The 18,431-nt window shown below is 46.8% G+C and overlaps 1 protein-coding gene across 2 annotated transcripts in view; it reads left to right on the top strand.

Annotated features, from left to right (window-relative positions):
* The first annotated feature begins 2,889 nt into the window (after nt 1-2,889).
* LOC310814084 (protein jagged-2-like) overlaps nt 2,890-18,431 on the top strand; it is a 26,293-nt gene continuing 10,751 nt past the window's right edge. For both annotated transcript variants that reach the window (XM_083683342.1, XM_083683341.1), the window contains exons 1-9: nt 2,890-3,176; nt 3,732-4,052; nt 11,405-11,465; nt 14,655-14,909; nt 15,110-15,170; nt 17,304-17,434; nt 17,802-17,921; nt 18,067-18,180; nt 18,294-18,407. In XM_083683342.1, the coding sequence (XP_083539468.1) occupies nt 3,108-3,176; nt 3,732-4,052; nt 11,405-11,465; nt 14,655-14,909; nt 15,110-15,170; nt 17,304-17,434; nt 17,802-17,921; nt 18,067-18,180; nt 18,294-18,407 (1,246 nt within the window). In that variant the 5' untranslated portion in view covers nt 2,890-3,107. The remainder of the gene's footprint in view (nt 3,177-3,731; nt 4,053-11,404; nt 11,466-14,654; nt 14,910-15,109; nt 15,171-17,303; nt 17,435-17,801; nt 17,922-18,066; nt 18,181-18,293; nt 18,408-18,431) is intronic.

Below are 18,431 nucleotides of genomic sequence, written 5' to 3'. Positions count from 1 at the left end.
AGATTCCTCTACAGATGCCCTTCCAGACAGACAGACAGACAGGTGCATACGGTATTCTTATCAGTCTTAATGCATGCCGTTGTGCTATAAAGGCTGTAAAACCATAATTGGCTATCTCACACACCTTTGTGCAGGTGCACCTGCTGCTGTTCACACACTGACCCTGGTGTATTGCCGCTGGTCTACCCGCCAAAGAACACCTGCTTTGTGTGTGTGTGTGTGTGTGTGTGTGTGTGTGTGTGTGTGAGTGTGGGCGGGTGTGGGCGTGTGTGTGGGCGTGTGTGTGTGTGTGTGTGTGTGTGTGTGTGTGTGTAGGTGTGTGTGTGTGTTTGTGTGATAGTCTCCTGGTTATCAGACATGTGGGGTGGGGTCAGGGCATTCTAGGTGTGTTCTGAAGTGTAATGGGGTGGGCTCTGCTCTGTCAGCGAGTTGTCAAGTGATCAAACACTCAGGCCCTCCAAAGGGGCCAGACCTCTTTAGGAGAGGTGAGATAAAGGTCCCAGCTCAGTGAGACAGTGATACATGCTCTGCTCTGCTCTGAGGGGGTTTTTATGGATGGCCATTTTTAAATCTTGACCACCTTGTCGTAACAATGACAGAGGCAAGCCACAACAAGACTGTCTAAAGTTTACTCTTTTCTAAGATAAGAGACTTCTGTTTGCATTCTTCAGGACGGGACTTGTAAACGTTCCTATGGGATCACTTTCAGTCTGTTTGTTTTGCACATGAACAGTACGGTATGTGCACTCATGAACTGCAAGTGAATGTGAAAATTATGTTTGCTTTTGCACTTTTGAATATCACACAATGTTTTTCTCTATTACCCTGTTAAGCTAGCTCAGAGATACTGTAGGAGGGAGAGAGAGAGAGAGGGAATGAGGGAGGGGAGAGAGAGAGAGAGAGAGAGAGAGAGAGAGAGAGAGAGAGAGAGAGAGAGAGAGAGAGAGAGAGAGAGAGAGAGAGAGAGAGAGAGAGAGAGAGAGAGAGAGAGAGAGAGAGAGAGAGAGAGAGAGAGAGAAAGAGAGGGAATGAGAGAGAGAGAGAGAGAGAAAAAAGGGAAAAGAAAAAGAGAAAAGGAGTTGGTGACTCAGGCAAGTTAACTAGAAGACGGGATGCATAAAGAGATTGAATAAAAAAGGAGAAGGGAGGGAGAGCCAGAGAGAGGCTTAGCCTCTTCCTGTGCAGGTACATACATGCCAGGCATGAATTGCAGCATGTGCCTGGATATCTGATTCAGGGATTTTTAACACTGACCAAAAACTAATCTTAGACTGCTATTCACTCATTTTTGAGAAGTGGCGTGATAAAATGTTTCACATTGTTGGTCTGATGTGAGTATTATGTTACTGTCCCATTTGCTTCAACAAACAGTTGTGTCTGCATTGCTCAACCCCTCAGAACTATAATATAGAGCGGAGCATTACTGGGTCTATCCGTGCAGACTAAAGCAGACATATTGTTTTGTCTTTGTTCACGCATTAGGGCAGGCCAAAAATGCAGGATGGGACCTTATCTCCATCTCTATTTCTTAATCCCTCAAACATTCAGCTGCAGAAAACATGTTTTTAACAGTCGAGACATCGTCTCTACAAGAAGAGTTGGTTGGTTTTCAGGCAGGACTCTCACAATCAGGTTTCTAGGGCTACTTACAGGGATGTTTGTGAATGACCAGCCACACTGTACTGTATGTGGCTAATCGGTAAGCCTGTAACACATTGCATAAGTGTTACCTACTAGATTCTACTAAAACGTTGAGTAACTTTGTCAAACTAATTGACCTCTTTACTGCATTCCCCCGTTTTTTCTGGACTAGTGTTTCCCATCTCTCCTTATCATGTGTGATAAGAGGCATCATAAAGAGATGAACACAGGAGAGGGGTGTGTGGAGACTGGAGACGCAGCTGTCTGCACCTGCTTCCCCGGCCCTGCCCGGGAGGAAACATCTGCTGCAGTGTGTCAGAGGCCACCTGTTGGACTGTGTCCTTGTGACTGTGAAACACTGCAGCCTTTGGCTACTGGACTTCCACTCTACACTGCTGCTGTCTCTGCTGGCTAGCTGCCCTGGGTTCAGACTGACAGCTAGAGTTGGACTTCTTCTCGACCCTGGTCCCAAGCAGTCACTCGCTTGGCTGCAACCTTGCAAAACACTACACAGCCCACAAGTCAGACCTCCTCAGCTGCTGCTAGATATTGACAAAGGGGCTGTGGAGCTGTCTAGATCACTGTCCAGTACCAGTGCATAGATACCTCCCTGTGTCTGTGTCCGTCCGTCTCATATGAATTAGAGACATGGCTTTAGAGTATTTATGATGACCTGTGTAGAACTTTCTAGACCTAATACAGAAGTAGGAATACACTGTAGGTTAGATACCCAATCAGTAAGCAGTAGAGGGCGCTGATAGCCATATGTTTCTCTGCTTACATGTAAGAGAAGTAGGCTGCTCAGGTGTCCTCTAACTGCATTATTGGTCACTGCACATACCTTGGACAGTAATTCAAATAATAACGTAAATATTGCCAATTGATCCAAGCACTGTCCTCGTGTAGGACAATTTTTGCATCAATTAATCATTGTAATTATACCTTACTGTTGGCAAGTATGCTTTGTAAAGACAAATTGCTAGGTATAAGAATTGTATTCTCTTGGATAAAAAGCTATTATCTGTGTAGACAAACTTCACCTATGTTTCTGATCATAAACTTATGAGACGTCATCTCCATGGCACTCCGCCCCCCGACTCTATGGTTGGCTCGTGGCTGTTCCTCAACAAATGTTTGAGCCAAGAGTTTGTGAATGGTTTGTTTAGCTGCCAATCAAATAGCCATCCCCGGGCTTGGCTTCAGCACTGAAACAGATCGCTTGCCTTGCTGTTGAGTGATTCGAACGGTGGGCGAAAGTCGTGTGTCTGGACCAGCAGTGCGCTGCCTCGGCTGTCTCCGAGTACGCATCTTATGTTTCTCCTTCATTCGGGAAGATAGTAAGAGGAATCGATCACGCTTTCGTATCGTGCATGACAGGAGAATAGGATACAATCGCCGGTCAACGGCAGTTTTGAAGAAATAAATACATTTTTCCTAATGGTAGCCTACACTAATCAAACGGAGACATGTGGAATTGTATGGGGAATTCGAATTGCTTCTCAATAGTGTGTCTGCTGCTGACGTTGTGGACTGAGGTGAGATAACTTTTTCTTATAATATTGGAGGGTATTAAAAATGTATTGTCGTTTGAGCGTGTGGTTCCTCAGACAACGAGGGCTCATTCATTTTGTAAATCCAATTTTATAGAATTCCATCCCTAATGAAATTACGTGGTCGTCAGTTAAATCATGTGATCTTGGAATTTCTACTTGAGAGCTTCCTTCAAATGGATGAATTTGCTTTGCATTCTAGTTGTCCTGAGTCACTCTCAATGCAATCGATGTATCGAAACTAGTTAATTATTCAGTGCAAACATAAGATGTGTAGATACATTTATATCACAAGGCAATATTATGAAATAACTTTAGCAATCAACACATTAACTTCTCAACTTCTCACCATATATTATGTTTATGTGGATTAAAACTCTCCGTTAGGAAGAGTGTGGGAATAATACAATGTGGAAAAATGCCCAGGAGTAGATAACTAAATATGCATTTTTTGGGGAAAAAAGTTAAGGTGTCAACATGCATACTGTACATACGACTGTAAGCACTTCATGTAGTTTTCTATTCAAACGTTATTTTTAGTTGTCCCAGTCTTCGGGCTATTTTGAGCTGCAGCTGATTGCCGTACAGAACGCAAACGGTGAGTTGTCGGACGGGGACTGCTGCGACGGCGAAAGGGACGCGCAGGATCTCCGCTGCAGCAAGGATGAGTGTGATACCTACTTCAAAGTGTGCCTAAAGGAATACCAAACGGAGGTCACGGCCAAGGGCTCGTGCACCTACGGAACTGGATCTACTAACGTTGTCGGTGGGAATACTTTTCAATTCAAGAGCACCAAAACCAACCAAAACCGAATCAACGAGGCTGGAAAGATTGTCATCCCATTCCAGTTCGCCTGGCCGGTAAGTTTATAATACGTCATAACATCATTGAATTCGCATATTATGGCCTGTTATTGTTCATTTACACATTGGTATATGTAGAATAATTTTAAGGCTGTGCGCGTGCCATAATTTGTGACCAGTTGGCAACTCTGACGTGACGCGACAAGCGCTCGCGTGTAGGAAGTTTGTCTATGCCTGATAAGGTGCGTTTAAGGATGTGGCTACATGTTACAAAGGAGTTGTCTAAACATCATGTCTGTCTCAGTTTGCTATGACAAAGTGCATTCCGCAAAGCTATAGCGCGCAGGACGCACACAAGTTGCACACTCACACACACTAGTCCCCACCACCTCACACACACGCACAGAAGTACCTGTCTAGCAATTGCTTCCATTCAATGTGTCAATAAAGTCACTGATACATGTGCCTTGCTCCTATCCTGGTGGAAATGGACGCACATGGTAGTGGCTACCATTCATTTGGCACATCATAACACCAGCAAACAGCAATTCAGGTCTCTGCTCCATGTTTCAACAGTTTGTCAAACCTGAAACACAAAGAGGGCAGAGATCATCAAATAGAAAAGGCAACTCACTCTGCATCAAGAACGATGCTGTATAACAGCAGGAGATGACCTAATCCGGTTCCTCATATCGGAAAACACAAATGTTGGGTTCTTTGTATGGTTGGTCGGCTATGTGACCTCTCCATTCATTAGTCCTCATGGTCAGCTGTCAGCAGAGGGAAAAATGGAAGTAGTAACTTGGGGGCCCCAGCAGATACGATTACCACTAAGTTGTGTGTGGCATAGGGAGTGGATATCGGTGTCACCACTACTCAAACAAGTGAAGATCCCTGATCCATCTAGGGTGGGGGATGCCTTTACCTCCGTGCTCTCAGGTTCAGTGCTCTGCCCGTTATTGGGTCATTGTCTCTCTATTCACGGGGTCAGTATTGTCCTCTGTGTATACAGAACAAAAGAGGGGATTGGTGTTCAGACCTTATTGAACCCCTTGAAGTTCTGCATTGTTTTTGATGAGGCCGTCACTGGCATATTAGTGGATAAATAGGCTCTTGAGTTAGTCAAGAAATAAGTCTATAACTTCATAACTACTCTATAAGCACTGTAACTGTTGTTTAAGCGCAGTTTCAGGAAACTACAGTATTCAAGTGTTGTATTTTTGTACCTTTTGTGTTTGACCTGAAACCACCAGGGTGTGCTAAGCTGGCCAGGTAGCCTTTACTCTATTGATGCCCTGAGGTGACTGTGTAGAGTGGAGGGTTTTAAGACCTCCAGTAGGACACATTATAGAGCCCTTACGAGTACCATGACAGTTTCAGTTGGACATGACAGTTTCAGTTTGAATGTGATGTTATGGGTGCTATTAGTTACTTAGAGACTCCTGATCCCCTAATAGTCCCCCTTGCTCCACATATTTATTTTTTTATATACAAAAAAAAGTCTACAGCTGCAGCTAGTCACAGATTGCTGTAGCAAAGCATACGGCTGTTCACTGTTACATTGACTGATAATAGCAATATAGTTCATATTATGCCATGCCCTGAAGTATATGACGGCATCACTGGTTGGTCAGAATATCTGGGCCACTGGCTCCTGACATGAATTAAAGAGAAAAAAGCCTTTTGTTCTGCCACTCAATGATAATTTCCTCTTCATGTTTAAAACCCCTTGGGCTGTTTGGGTCTTTAGTGACATCTTTCTCATGAAACGAGCCGAGGGATGCTGGTTAAGAGAAGCTGCCTCCCCCCCTGTGAGGATTCTGTCACGAGGAGAGGTATTTTTAGGACCCCCTTCACAGAGTCACTTAAGACGCAGTGTTTGACTCTGGGAGAAGAAACAGGCATTTCATTCTCCCCTTCCGCCTCCTCCTTATTCTTTTTGGGGTATTTTTAGACCCAGACTGTCCTCCCATCACCCCTCCTGTGAGTAAATCAAGGATGAAGGGATTTAATCTCCAGTTTCATAGCTGTTTTTTTTGCTCTTCTCTTGCTGTCATTTCTCCTTCCTCTCCCAGCTCTCCCAGCTTTGACGAGCTGAGTGCTACAGAGGTAGAACATCTGCTTGGACACAATCATGACCTTTACTTACTGTCACGATGTGGTGAAATCATTTATACTGAGCTATAAATTAAAGCATGGCTCAACGTTGTAATAAGGTTTCTCCTGGACTCCTGGATGTAACTGCGCCATGACATTGGTGGGGAGATTGCTAATGGAAATATCTTTAACCTCAAAGTGATACTGTATATGTGTCAGCCAAGGATAAGGACAGGATAAGGTCTTTGACTGTTTTTTTATTTCTTAAGTTGAGGTTGTTTTCTAAGTACTAATGGTCAGGGAGAACTGGTTGTGAAGCCACTGGTTATGTTATCCTTGCACAGCCTACATAATTTATTGTTCTATTTTTTTTTTTTTTTTTTTTTTTTTACTATTTTGTTAATATTTTGCCATTTTGTAATTTATTTGTTCATAATTTTGCTTATAGTTGTTTTATGTCCCATGCACCAACCTCACCAAGTCAATTTCCTGTATGTGCAAATATACTTGGCCAAATAGAAGAATTCTGATTCTGATTCTGAAATGGAGCACAGGGTGTACAGTATGTCTTTCTGCACCATGGTTCTCCGATTGGTGACAGTTTTGATTGAATAGCATGGAGCCAAAGGCAACGTGGTTAGAGGGCTGCTACTGTTGCGACCGGTGGCGCTGGGTTAGTGTCACTGCTGCCCATCCTCGGCCCCCTGCTCCGGCCCCTCCTCTCTGGGACACTTTAATAAGCTAAAAGCCCGGGTGCCTCTTCCCTTGATGGATGAGGATGGGCTGTGTTACGTGAGTGGTAGTGGCGTGAGTGAGGGATAGTGTTGTTTAAAAACCTTGTGCCCCTTTAATTGTGATCAGGAAAAGCCTGCTCGTCTTTCTCCTGCCTGCTCGACTCGAGTGACTTCCTCTGGTTCCACTTTAGATGACCTGATTTTGCCCGGGGCCCGTGTAAAATAAGCGATTACCTACCGGCTGAATCTTTAATGTGTTTTTCTGCAAAGCAGATTTTTGATTTACTGTTGTGTGTTGATTCTGTCTGGATGCCTGTCTGAATGCCTGTCTGAATGCCTGTCTGAATGCCTGTGTGTGCTTTGTGTGTGTGTATGTATGTGTGTGCGTGTGTATGTGTATGTCTGTGTGTGTGTGCGTGTGTGTATGCGTATGTGTGTGCGTGTGTGTGTGTGTGTGCGTGTGTGTGCATGTGTGTGTGTGTGTGTGTGTGTCCATGCGCGTGGGGTAACGGTAATGAAATGCATGCATTGCAGGTGCTGAGTGCAGCTGTGATTAAAGCATGTTATTACACTGCTGCTTTAATTTCCCACTTGACTCCTGTAGCCTACCTGTTCACATCGTTAATGGAGCTCAGCTGGACCCCATCAGGAGGGGAGGGGGGACTACAGCAAAGCCCCTCTGCTCTGGCGGTGGTGATGGGGGAGGGGGGGTGGGTTGCTTTGTGTTCAGTCCTAATTAAATCCTAGGCTTTATGTATATCATTAACAGAGACCTTCGCTGCCACCCTACAGCTCTTTCTCTCAGTACCTACGAGCAGCTGTCCCAGTAATAGCATTTTATTGAATTTTGGATGTGTTTGCATCTCATAATTCTGTGGTCAAGTATTACCACTATTGTTAGTTATAGTCTTGTTTTTGATAGGTAAAGTGATTAACTTTAACGTCATGTATTGTGGTGGGAAGGCATTCAGTGAGCTTGTCAGTGAATGCATTGGGTCTGTTGAAGACTGTTGTAACAGCCCTCTAGCTCCTCTCCCCTGTGGGGTGATGGGGTGAGGGTTCATCCACATCAGGGTTTCTCAACGATCACAACATCTGGAGCCTGTGTCTCAGTTGGTCGCCTTTGTTACCCAATCCTTGTTCTGTGGAACCCCTGCAAATTCTGGATTTACAGAATGTGTGTTTGTGTGTTGTGTGTGTGTGTGTGTGTGTGTGTGTGTGTGTGTGTGTGTGTGTGTGTGTGTGTGTGTGTGTGTGTGTGTGTGTGTGTGTGTGTGTGTGGACTGCTTGTTGCACCAGAGTTTCTCATTCCAGTCATTGTGCTGACTTATCATTGAAAGAATAGGTAGCATGATTAGGATTCCAGTGCTGTTTTATGTCAAATCTCTGCACAGGACTAGTGAAAGGGTGAGTGAGCGGGGTTTTCCCCAAACCCTGAATATCAGTTTCCAAACTGCTTGGAGAAAACCAGGCTTCCTTAACCCCTTTGTCACTGAGCCTTTTAAGCTGAACAATGACTTTATACCTCGGCCTTTGTCTGCAGATATTGTGTTATAAAAACAAGTGGAGATAGATGGACACAAAACAAGGGGAGAGAAGATGGCAGCTGTGCTGGGCAAAATGTCAGGAGTGGATTTGAGAGCGTTTACATAAGGCCTCTCTTGTGTTGCGCTCTGAAGCAGGCCTGCGACATATCTGGTGTTCAACGCCTGGCTCAGGTGTTGGGTTCCCTGTCTGAGGTGATGGCCTGACAGTCGGCAGAGAGCCGTGAGTTATATGGTTGCATCGATGACCACAAGAGGATTCTGGGGAAACATAAGACAGTGTTTGCCTGTTAACAGGGCTGGTATTGATGATGCAGGTAGTGGGAGAAAGAGAGAGGGAGTGTCAGGCGTAGCCTTAGATGCTATGCTATGCTATGCTAGATTCTTCAGGCACCCACGCATTCCAATTATCTTGAGTTTTGAACATGCGGCCATTTTCTCGAACCCCTCAATCTCCTGTGATTGCTTGCAATTATTGAGTCAGAACAATGAAAGATCGTTAACAATGGATGGTGTTAATCTCTTGACAAAAAGCATATTGCATAATCCAAGGAATTCATTGATTGTCCTACCTTGTGGACAATGCTGTTAAAATGTGGCCCGGGGGGGAAATGTCGAGTTTTAACAGCTTGGCTGAGAAAAAATAAATTGGGTCATTTTGCTATTTTCTGACAGACCCATGCTGTAAAAACGGATGATTAGATTTGCTTTGATTTGATTTGATTGCTGAATGAGGATCCTGTGGAGAGTGTTCGGTTGGAGAGGCCTCTTTACGATGTGAGGGGCTTGTTCTGTTAATAACGTACTAAGTTAACCAGCTCCACTGTACTGTCCTGGGACCAACATGTTTTATTCATGTCAGTATCCCAACAGGTGTGAGGTGGCAGGTGTTGTGTTTTTTTTCCGTTTTTTTTTCTTTTGATCACAACTCTACGAAAGTTGTTAATTGGGTCTTTGGCACATTTTTTTCCTGTGAATCCCTGTTGCATTTCATTTTATATTCTGCAAAAAGGGATGAATATGAGTCCTGTTCCTGATTTGCCCTGTAGGAGAGAAGCTGTTCCGCCCTGTTCTATGCTTCCCCTGTGTTGTGTCTGATGGAAGGGGGTACAGTAATTTATTCATTGAACAGGTGAAGCCAGTGAGGAGTGGGCTCGTTTCTCTCCAGCTAATGAAAACTCAAATCCCTCCGTCTCCTGTAAATTGGCTCGGAGGTGTCAAGTGTCGACTGGAAATGCTGCCCCTGGTCCCCGAGGGTCACACCGCAGGCACCCAACACTCTGCTGAGGCCACTCCTCAAGGACACACACTGTAATGTACTCCCACAGGGAGCCCAGTCCAAGCCCAGGGAGCCTCCACTGTCTGGGCATCAGTCATTGTGACATGGAAGATTGATTAAAGGAAGATTAATTAAGATCACATCCAGTGATTATCACTCATTATCATGAATTATGCCTTTGTGGTTTCCAGGCTCATAAATCATATGTAGTCATTTCTGACTGATGAGGGAGAGGGGAGGGTAGGGGGCACAGTCGGGCCTTGTTTCCCAGCCAGAGCTGCTGGAGCCTGGCTGGGCCAGTGGTGTTTCGGAAGACTGTGGGGAGACAGCAGAAGGGCAGCTTCTTTCTGCACCATGCTGGGCATTTCATTAAGAATAATGTGGTTTTATTTTAGGCATTTTACCAAGCTATTTCCCAATACTTGGCAGCGGTCATCTTTAGGTGACTCAGGTCTTGATCTGGATGGGTTGTAAAAGTGTAATAGACTCAGTGGTGTCAGTGGTTAGAACATGGCCCCTCTTGTCTGGGTGATTGAGGGCCCCTTACTGGGACAGCTGATGTTGTAATGAAAGGTTTGCCTTTGGGGGAAGGGAAAGACAGATTCTTGTGAATGTCCTTGGGCCTTTCTCCAGTGCTTTAGACAGTTTGGATTGTCTCTGTGTTGGAGGCATGGCATGGTATAGAGATCAGTCTTGAGATTCATCTTGAGGTGCTACCCAAGGGCCACACTGTCCATTCCCAGACCATTACAGGCCATAGTGACAAGTTCAGAGAGAGATAGTAAAGGGGTATTCCTTCAGTTTTATGTCCCTTTCTGGGGACAGAAGGTGGAAGGACTGTAACTGGAAACGTCCTGTCTGCTTCCCTCTAGTCTGTAGTAGATGTATCTGAGCTGTGAGCTCTCTGTTTATTTATTTTTATTATTTTTTTAATTACATTTCCCTCATAGGTCCAATGGGTTTGACTGAGCTTACATCAACTTGTTCCTCTGTGTCTGTGCTTGGTGCTCTTGGAGTTGAGGTCATAAAAGGTATCTCTGGTCAATTAGAGACCACAGACTACTGTTCCCCTCCACTCTAATCTGCTGAGTGTGTAATCTAGCCCTAAAACCTGGGGCGTGGGAACTCACATCTGCTGGACTGGCCCTATTCAGTTGTCAGAAAGACAGCTCTTTTTTGGTGTGTTTTACTGATGTCAGAAAAAATATAGCACCCATTGGGATTCAGATGAACAAAGTCTGCTGCTGTTGAATGTTTAATATTTTTTTTAATATATTGAATTGTGTCTCTTCAAAAAAGCAGATTGATGCACAGATGCTGTGTATGCCTTTGAGGAAGTAATATCACAATACTGGAATATCACCAATACTGGAATGCCTTTGAGGAAGTAATATCACAATACTGGAATAACAACTGTGCTGTACAGCAAGGCTTGAGCTCAGCCCTAGCCTAGTCATCTGTGTGTCAGGGGGATTGTTTCTGGTAGTTTACAAGTAGATGTTTATTCCCACAGTAGTTGCACTTGTTAACTACCCGCAGGCTCATATGCAGCTAATCAGTGACAGCAGTGTGGGAACCAGAATTGTGTTCCCACCAGCAACATGATTTACTGTGTGTGTGTGTGTGTGTGTGTGTGTGTGTGTGTGTGTGTGTGTGTGTGTGTGTGTGTGTGTGTGTGTGTGTGTGTGTGTGTGTGTGTGTGTGTGTGTGAGAATTCTGATAACCCTCTGACGATTCCCTCTGCCTCTCTTCCAGCGGGCGTACACACTGATTGTGGAGGCATGGGACTGGGACAATGGCACACACAACAGCAATGGTAAGTATAGTCCTCCTTTCCAGGTATTCGCTACCACAGGAGAAGAGAGCCAGGGCCAGGCTTTAATTATGAGGAAGAGAGAGTCATTATAAAAGAGGTGGTGGTAATGGGAGTGGTTGGGTTGTTACTCTGACATGGTCAGTGTCAGTATCACATACTGTAGAACCAAGAGGGGTATAGGTGATCGCAAAAATGGGGGCGGTGTTGTACTTTGGAAGCTCTACTTACAAGGTAAGACGGCCATTTTGGCCTTAAGATCAGTCATCCCCTCAGTCAGGTGTGCAGCCTCTGTAACTGTATGATGTCACAGGTGCAGGCCTTCTCTGGAAATCTCTGGATCTCTCTGAGTGTCTCTTTGTCTGAACCTTAATTAAAGGTGAGTGATTGTCCCAGGGGTGAACCGAGAGCACCTCGTTGGGCTGTAAGTTTAGACGTGAGGCTGCTTCTGCGCTATTTGGTACACAGCTGTATCCTGTTTTTACTTGCTCGTCTCACCTTGGTCCTGTTTCGCTTTGTTCAAAAGCGCTGCCGGGTAGAAGGTTGATTAAGGAATGTAATCTATTTGATAGAAACTGAGAGTAGGTGTTGGCTGTCCCCTGGCGAGTTATGTTAGATTTAGGCCAACTTTGAACCACAGGCAAGATCATTGGGGGATCTAACCTGCCCCGGTCTTTGCGCGTTTACTGCTAGTGAACCATGCAATACACACAAATCCATGTTTCCGTAAAAATAGCTGTCCAGCTTTCACTGCGTTACTAAGCCATGACTGACCCCTACAGACAAAGTTCTAGATCATCTCAGGAATAATGCGGCCCCATACAAAGCATGTTATTACCAGACGACAGACCCATAAGAGAACAAGTACAGTATGGCTCTCCTCTCCGTGGCAGTATTAAACCCTTCAACATGGGGTCAGTGTTAGGTTAGTTTAAATCACATGTAATCCCCTCCACTTTCAAGCTTAGTCTCACTGGTGGTGAGAACACCCGAAATTGGTCTCTGTAAGTCACAAGGATTTAGAACAGGTCTGTAGGCCTGTCTGTTGATTGATACAATATTCCTTGGGTGCTATGCATTCCGATGCTAGGCTGGGTGTTACTGTTGTCTGTGACTGATAGGTACCATGGCTAGGCTAGTCTCCGCCTGAGGGACTGTGTGAGACTGTTTGTGCTCTATGCCTCTATATAAAGCCTGTGAGTACATCACCTCGTTAAGCCATTAATTATGGACCGCAGCTCTTTTTTCTTTCCACTGATGTCTGTCTGCTAATTACCGTCCCAGCAGCTGCTGTGCTACTGCACGCCACTTCATTATCCCGCTCTCGGATGCTCTGACAGGCAGCCCAGGACTGCAGCTGATTTAGCCAGCATGTCTCCGAGCTGTGACTAACTGGCCGCTGGTGGTTAAACTGTCCTTGGCTCTGAAGGCCACCTGTACTGCAGCATTCAGAGGCTGGTTATTGACGAGGCCTTGAGAGTGCTAGAATTCTAGGTTTGAGAGCCCCCGCGTTGATTGATTCTGCCTTGGCACGGGGTTTGAATGACTTGTTGATCATTCTCAGACTGCTGGAGCAAAGCAGGGCTGTTGATTACGGCCTCGTGTTTTTCTCAAGCCTGGGCAGTGGGATGGAGATGGCGTCAGGAAAAAGGAGGCACGGTGAGGGCTGTTTATCCTGCAGGAAGCCCCACCGAACGGCTCTTGTGTTTAAACACAAAACAGAGAGGCTGCAGAACGGAGGCCAGCGCCATTGTTTCTCCAAGGCAACTGCTGCTCGTCTTTGTTAACCGTCATCATCAGAGAACGAGAGAGGATCGGGGGGGGGCAGAGGAATAGGAGGTCATTCTGAGACCCCCCCCCTAACTTCCTCCTGCTGTTGTTTGCGGACTGCGGTCAGATTCAGAATGAAATGTGGAGAAAAGTGAATCAGTTAGCGAGCGCTTACGCTTTGTGGTACGTTACCCGACTACAATTGTGACACAGTGTCTGTTTCCCAAGTTTAGCAGGCTGAATGTGGCCTGACCACAGAAACAGGCGTGCTAATACCGTGATGTCATGCGTGACTAAACGATGTTGGTTTTCTGAAACACACAGACAATTATATTGCTCTTGACTTGGTCAACTGCTCGATGTTGAAGCCCCCTCATTGTTTGTGTAAGCCACCGAACACCCCCCTGCTTGCTCTCCCTAGTAACAGCCGCCTCTCGTTGAGTGTCTCCTTCAGTGCTGAGAGAGCCAATGATTGGTCTGTATTTTTATATCTAATTGCTGAAAATGAACAGAGTGAGTGCTTGAGTTTTCAGGTGGGGGAGTGACTGAAAATCTGTGGCAGTAGGCTATGTTAACTGGAAGGAAAAAAAAAGTAAAATCGAGAAAAATCAGGACAGCAAAGTGAAATGATTTTAGAATGTTGTTTTCTCCATTAATGGGATAACTTTGGAAGTTAGCCCGAGGGAGGCTGACTTGACTTTATGAAGTGAATTGGGCAGCAACAGTTAGAACTGGGGAACTGGAGGTATAGAGAATGCTCTAAGCAAAGAAGCCTAGGAACATGTCCTGACTACCTGTCGAATAACCTTCACCCCATCCAACAAGGGAAGAGGGTGCTCTGTGGTGGGGGATGTTGTCCTGCCCCTCCCCTTCTCAGTCCGGGGAGGTGGATGCAGCCAAGCCTGTTGGGTCATGGTGTTTCTGTTCCTTGAGAAAGAGCTAAAGGCCCTTTCCTATGTCGCCCTTCCTTGTCTGTTCCCGTCTCTTATTATTTCCGCCCTGGCTCCGAAGGAGTTGGAGCTGGATTTCCTGAGAAAGGGGAGAGAGGGAGGGAGAGGGACAAAACGCATTTCACAAAGCAGGAAAACTGAAAAAGCATTTTGGTTATCAAGCTCCAGCAGCCCCCGGCCCTACACCCTCTGTTTGTGTTTGGTTTATTTTCCTTCTCCTTTTTTCTTTCATGCTGTTGGAAACAGAGTGGCGTTTGACCTCGGGTCACCCTCTCTGATCTCCAGTAGCAGATAAACACCAGTGCACCGAGTCTCTCCTGTTTCACGCCCAGGTTGTTGGTTTCAACCTTCTAAGCAGAGACCGTACCAGTTCTGACCCTGAGTGAGGGGCGACGCCTGGGCTGTTATAGCTGTGTATGTATGCTGGTTGTGAGATGATGAATGTCTGAGTTGTGGTTTCGCTTCCCTCCAGATGAGGACCTGTTGATTGAGCGCAACATCCGTAAAGGCATGATCAACCCGGGGGACGACAGGCAGAACATCCAGCACAACGGTCCCACAGCCAACATTGAGTACAGCATCCGCGTGCGCTGCAACGAGAACTACTATGGCAGCAAGTGCAACAAGCAGTGTCGCCCACGCGATGACTACTTCGGACACTATGTGTGCGACCAGTTTGGAAACAGAGGCTGTATGGAGGGCTGGATGGGGCCTGACTGTAAGACTGGTGAGTACATGGGAGAGAGCTACACACCTTCAAACACACATTCAACTGAACCCCGTTGTCCAGTGATAGATTACCGTTTACACATCCATCTCGTATTGATATGACAAACTGGGGGAATGGATTTCGGGGGGATCTACAGGCATGTAACATTCCATCTGAGGCATGTGATATTCACTATTTTTTCCCCTCTTGTTTCACAGCTATCTGCAAGCAAGGCTGCAACCTGCTGCATGGCGGCTGCAGCGCCCCAGGGATATGCACGTGAGTCTGGCTCGTCAACTCTTACCCTTTGTTACCCCGCCGTGTTTACGTAACATTCGTTCCTCTTTGTGTGTCACCTTTGTTTAATGATGATGACAGTGATGACATCGGGGAAAGGTTGATAACATACCAGACGAGCCCTAAACCCCCTCACCCCCTCCCTCCCACCCCCCCACCCCTGTCTCTCTCTCTATGGAGCATAGTCCTACCCCCCCCCCCCCCCCCCCCCTCCTCTCTCTCTCTCTCTATGGAGCATAGTCCTACCCCCACCTCCCCAGCTCCACAGTCTGATCCAGGAGCCATTGTTCTCCTTCCTGTTCCAGAGCTGGCCTGCAGCGGCATGTTATTCACACAGCGTTTCCTCCCCTCCTCCAGTGGTGGGTCAGGGCCCCTCTGCCCACCACCGTCTGCGGCCCCCCCATCAACTCTTCCTATCCTGGGCCTGTTTTGGCTGGCACTGCCCTGTTGGGAGGATGGACTTCATCCAACAGCCCTCCTCACGGACATGCTCATGTTAGTGGTCATCATAGTCTGCAGGGGCCAAGTGTTGCGTGTCAAAGCCACCTCTAAGACCAGTGTCTACTGTGTTATTGTGCATTCCTGTGATCCCTACACGTTGCCCCATATGAATGGATTAGGCTTATATATATATATTGTGAGTGAACAGGTTTGGTTTAGTTCCCTGATGTCATATAAAAGAGGCATATGTCCTTGAAAATGGCTGGAGGAATGGAAAAGAATGAGAACAAAGTAGAATGTGCCTCAACATGTGATTTGGAGGTCACCCGGCTGCATCGCCAACCAGGAGCACAGAACACAACCCTCCTTCTCCTGGAGTGAAAAATCCTTGCCTGCAGAGGAAAATGAAGAATGTGTCGGTATCTTGTTTCCTTACACACAGCGCATTCACAACCTACGCTCCCTCATGTGACACTACTGAAGATGTATCCAGGCAACAGCGGGCCAAGTCTGTTTATTTCGGATAATCTTTCTGTAAATAATTCCACGCTCAATGCGTCTCTTGGATCCGTTGGAGATATGCAGGACGAGCCCCTCTGATAGAGATCTGGGCGGAGGGTGTGGTTTCAGAGGGCTATTTCCACCGCGTGGGCTGCTGGGGATATTTCCAGTGTGCCTGGCTGGACCCGAGAGCTCTCCGTGGCTCCAGTGATAGGTTCGTCCTGTGGAGAGGTCTCTGGGTTATGCCACCCCTGCCTGTGGTCGTCTCGTGGTCTGTCCCTTCGCTGCTCCCACACTGCGGCCACAGCCTCTCCATGGCGCCTGCCTCTACTGCTTATAGAGGCTTGCAGAGCAGGACTGCACTGTAAACCTCGGCATAGTGCGGTGAACAGTTACGCACCACTGCTGCAGACTGCGCTACAGTGTATGTTACGAGTAGAGCGAGCTGCATCACAGTACAGCACCGAATAGCACAGTAGAGCACAACACAGCACTGCTTTTCACTGCACTGCATCATACGGTACGAGAGCACATTTCAGGCGGCTGAAGCTCACTCACACGTACGGGATATCAACTCGTAGCACAGTGTTTGGTTGGCGTCCATTTGCAGAGAGGGCTTCTTAAAATAGCCCTGAGAGAGAAATGACAGGACAGGTGGGGCAAGGTTACCGCTGGCCTTGGAATAACAGAGTGCTGCCATAAACCAACAGATTAGCTAACCCTTCACCGGCCGCCTCTCTGCCTATGTGCCTCAGACGCTCCTAGACCGACCCCCCCCCCCCCCCCCCCCACACACAGACACACACACACACCCATCCCTGTGCCACACTGCAGGATTGACCCTCACACTGCTCTGGAATGTCCCTCCCTACCCCCCTCCTCTCCCCAGTCTAAGATTAGGACCCACAGAATGGGTGTCACTGTTCACCTTGATGAAGACGTTGTCTCTAGCTTGACAGAGATGGGTTTTGACGTTTAGGCACACCGCATCTTGGCTCAATCGATCAATAAGTCTCTTCATGAAACTGCTGATCGATTTCTTTTCAGAAGATGTCGGCTCCTCCATTTCCTCTCTTTGATTGACTGATTGACAGTCCGTGTATGACAAAGACCACACAGCCCAACCGTCTCATTCCCCGAGTGACTGTAGCTGGTGGTCTTGTGTGTTTCCAGGTGTAACTATGGGTGGCAGGGTACATTCTGTGATGAGTGCCTGCCCTACCCAGGCTGTGTCCATGGCACCTGCAACAAGCCCTGGCAGTGCAGCTGTGAGAAGAACTGGGGAGGCCTGCTATGTGACAAAGGTGAGACCACAGACCGACCCTGTTTTACCACATGAACCGCCTCCTCTACACAGGGTCACCTCGAACCTCTGACCTCACAGGTTTACCTCGTAGTCACCCTCATGTCTGTTCATATGCAGTATAGTCAAGACAGTGTTAATGTACATGTGTAGCATCTCACACTAATGCGCATACCACATAATCGCAAGGTTCCTGGTTCGATTCCGACCCTCGACACGTCTTGCATGTCATCCCTCCTTTCTCTCACCCATCCTTCCTGTCAATCTCGACTGTCTCTTTCACAATAAAGCAGAAAAGCTCTAAAAACATATTTAAGAAAATATACATTGTGTGGGGTATTGAATAAGTCTTGCATGTCTCTATCCAGACCTCAACTACTGTGGGACGAACCGCCCCTGCAAGAATGGAGGGACGTGTATGAACACAGAGCCAGATGAGTACAACTGTGCCTGTCCTGACGGCTACTCAGGCAAGAACTGTGAGATCGGTGAGTAAGATCATCCAAGATACTGTACTAAAGATGATTTATGGGGGATTACATAGAACATTCAGAATGTGTATTTATGTTTTGCATAGTTTTATACTGCATGTCATTTCTCACAAAGCGTCAACTCCCTCTTCTCTGTCTACAGCGGAGCACGCTTGTGTGTCCAACCCCTGTGCCAACGGGGGCACATGCCACGAAGTCCAGTCTGGGTTTGAGTGCCACTGTCCCGCGGGCTGGGCCGGGCCTACCTGTGCTAAAGGTGAGTGTGTGTGTGGGTGGGTGGGTGTGGGTGTGTGGGTGTGGGTGTTACCCACACACCCACAATGTGTTTACAAAGCCAGGCTGTTACATGAGTATTGTGTAATGTTTCAGACATGGACGAGTGTGCCTCCAGCCCCTGTGCTCAGGGTGGGACCTGTATCGACATGGAGAATGGCTTTGAGTGCCTCTGTCCACCACAGTGGGCTGGGAAGACATGCCAGATAGGTGAGTCTAGTATATTGTAGCATG

Source organism: Argentina silus (genome assembly GCF_951799395.1).
Source record: "Argentina silus genome assembly, chromosome: 13".
In the NCBI taxonomy this organism is placed as follows: Eukaryota; Metazoa; Chordata; class Actinopteri; order Argentiniformes; family Argentinidae; genus Argentina; species Argentina silus.
This window is presented reverse-complemented; position numbering and strand designations above follow the sequence as displayed.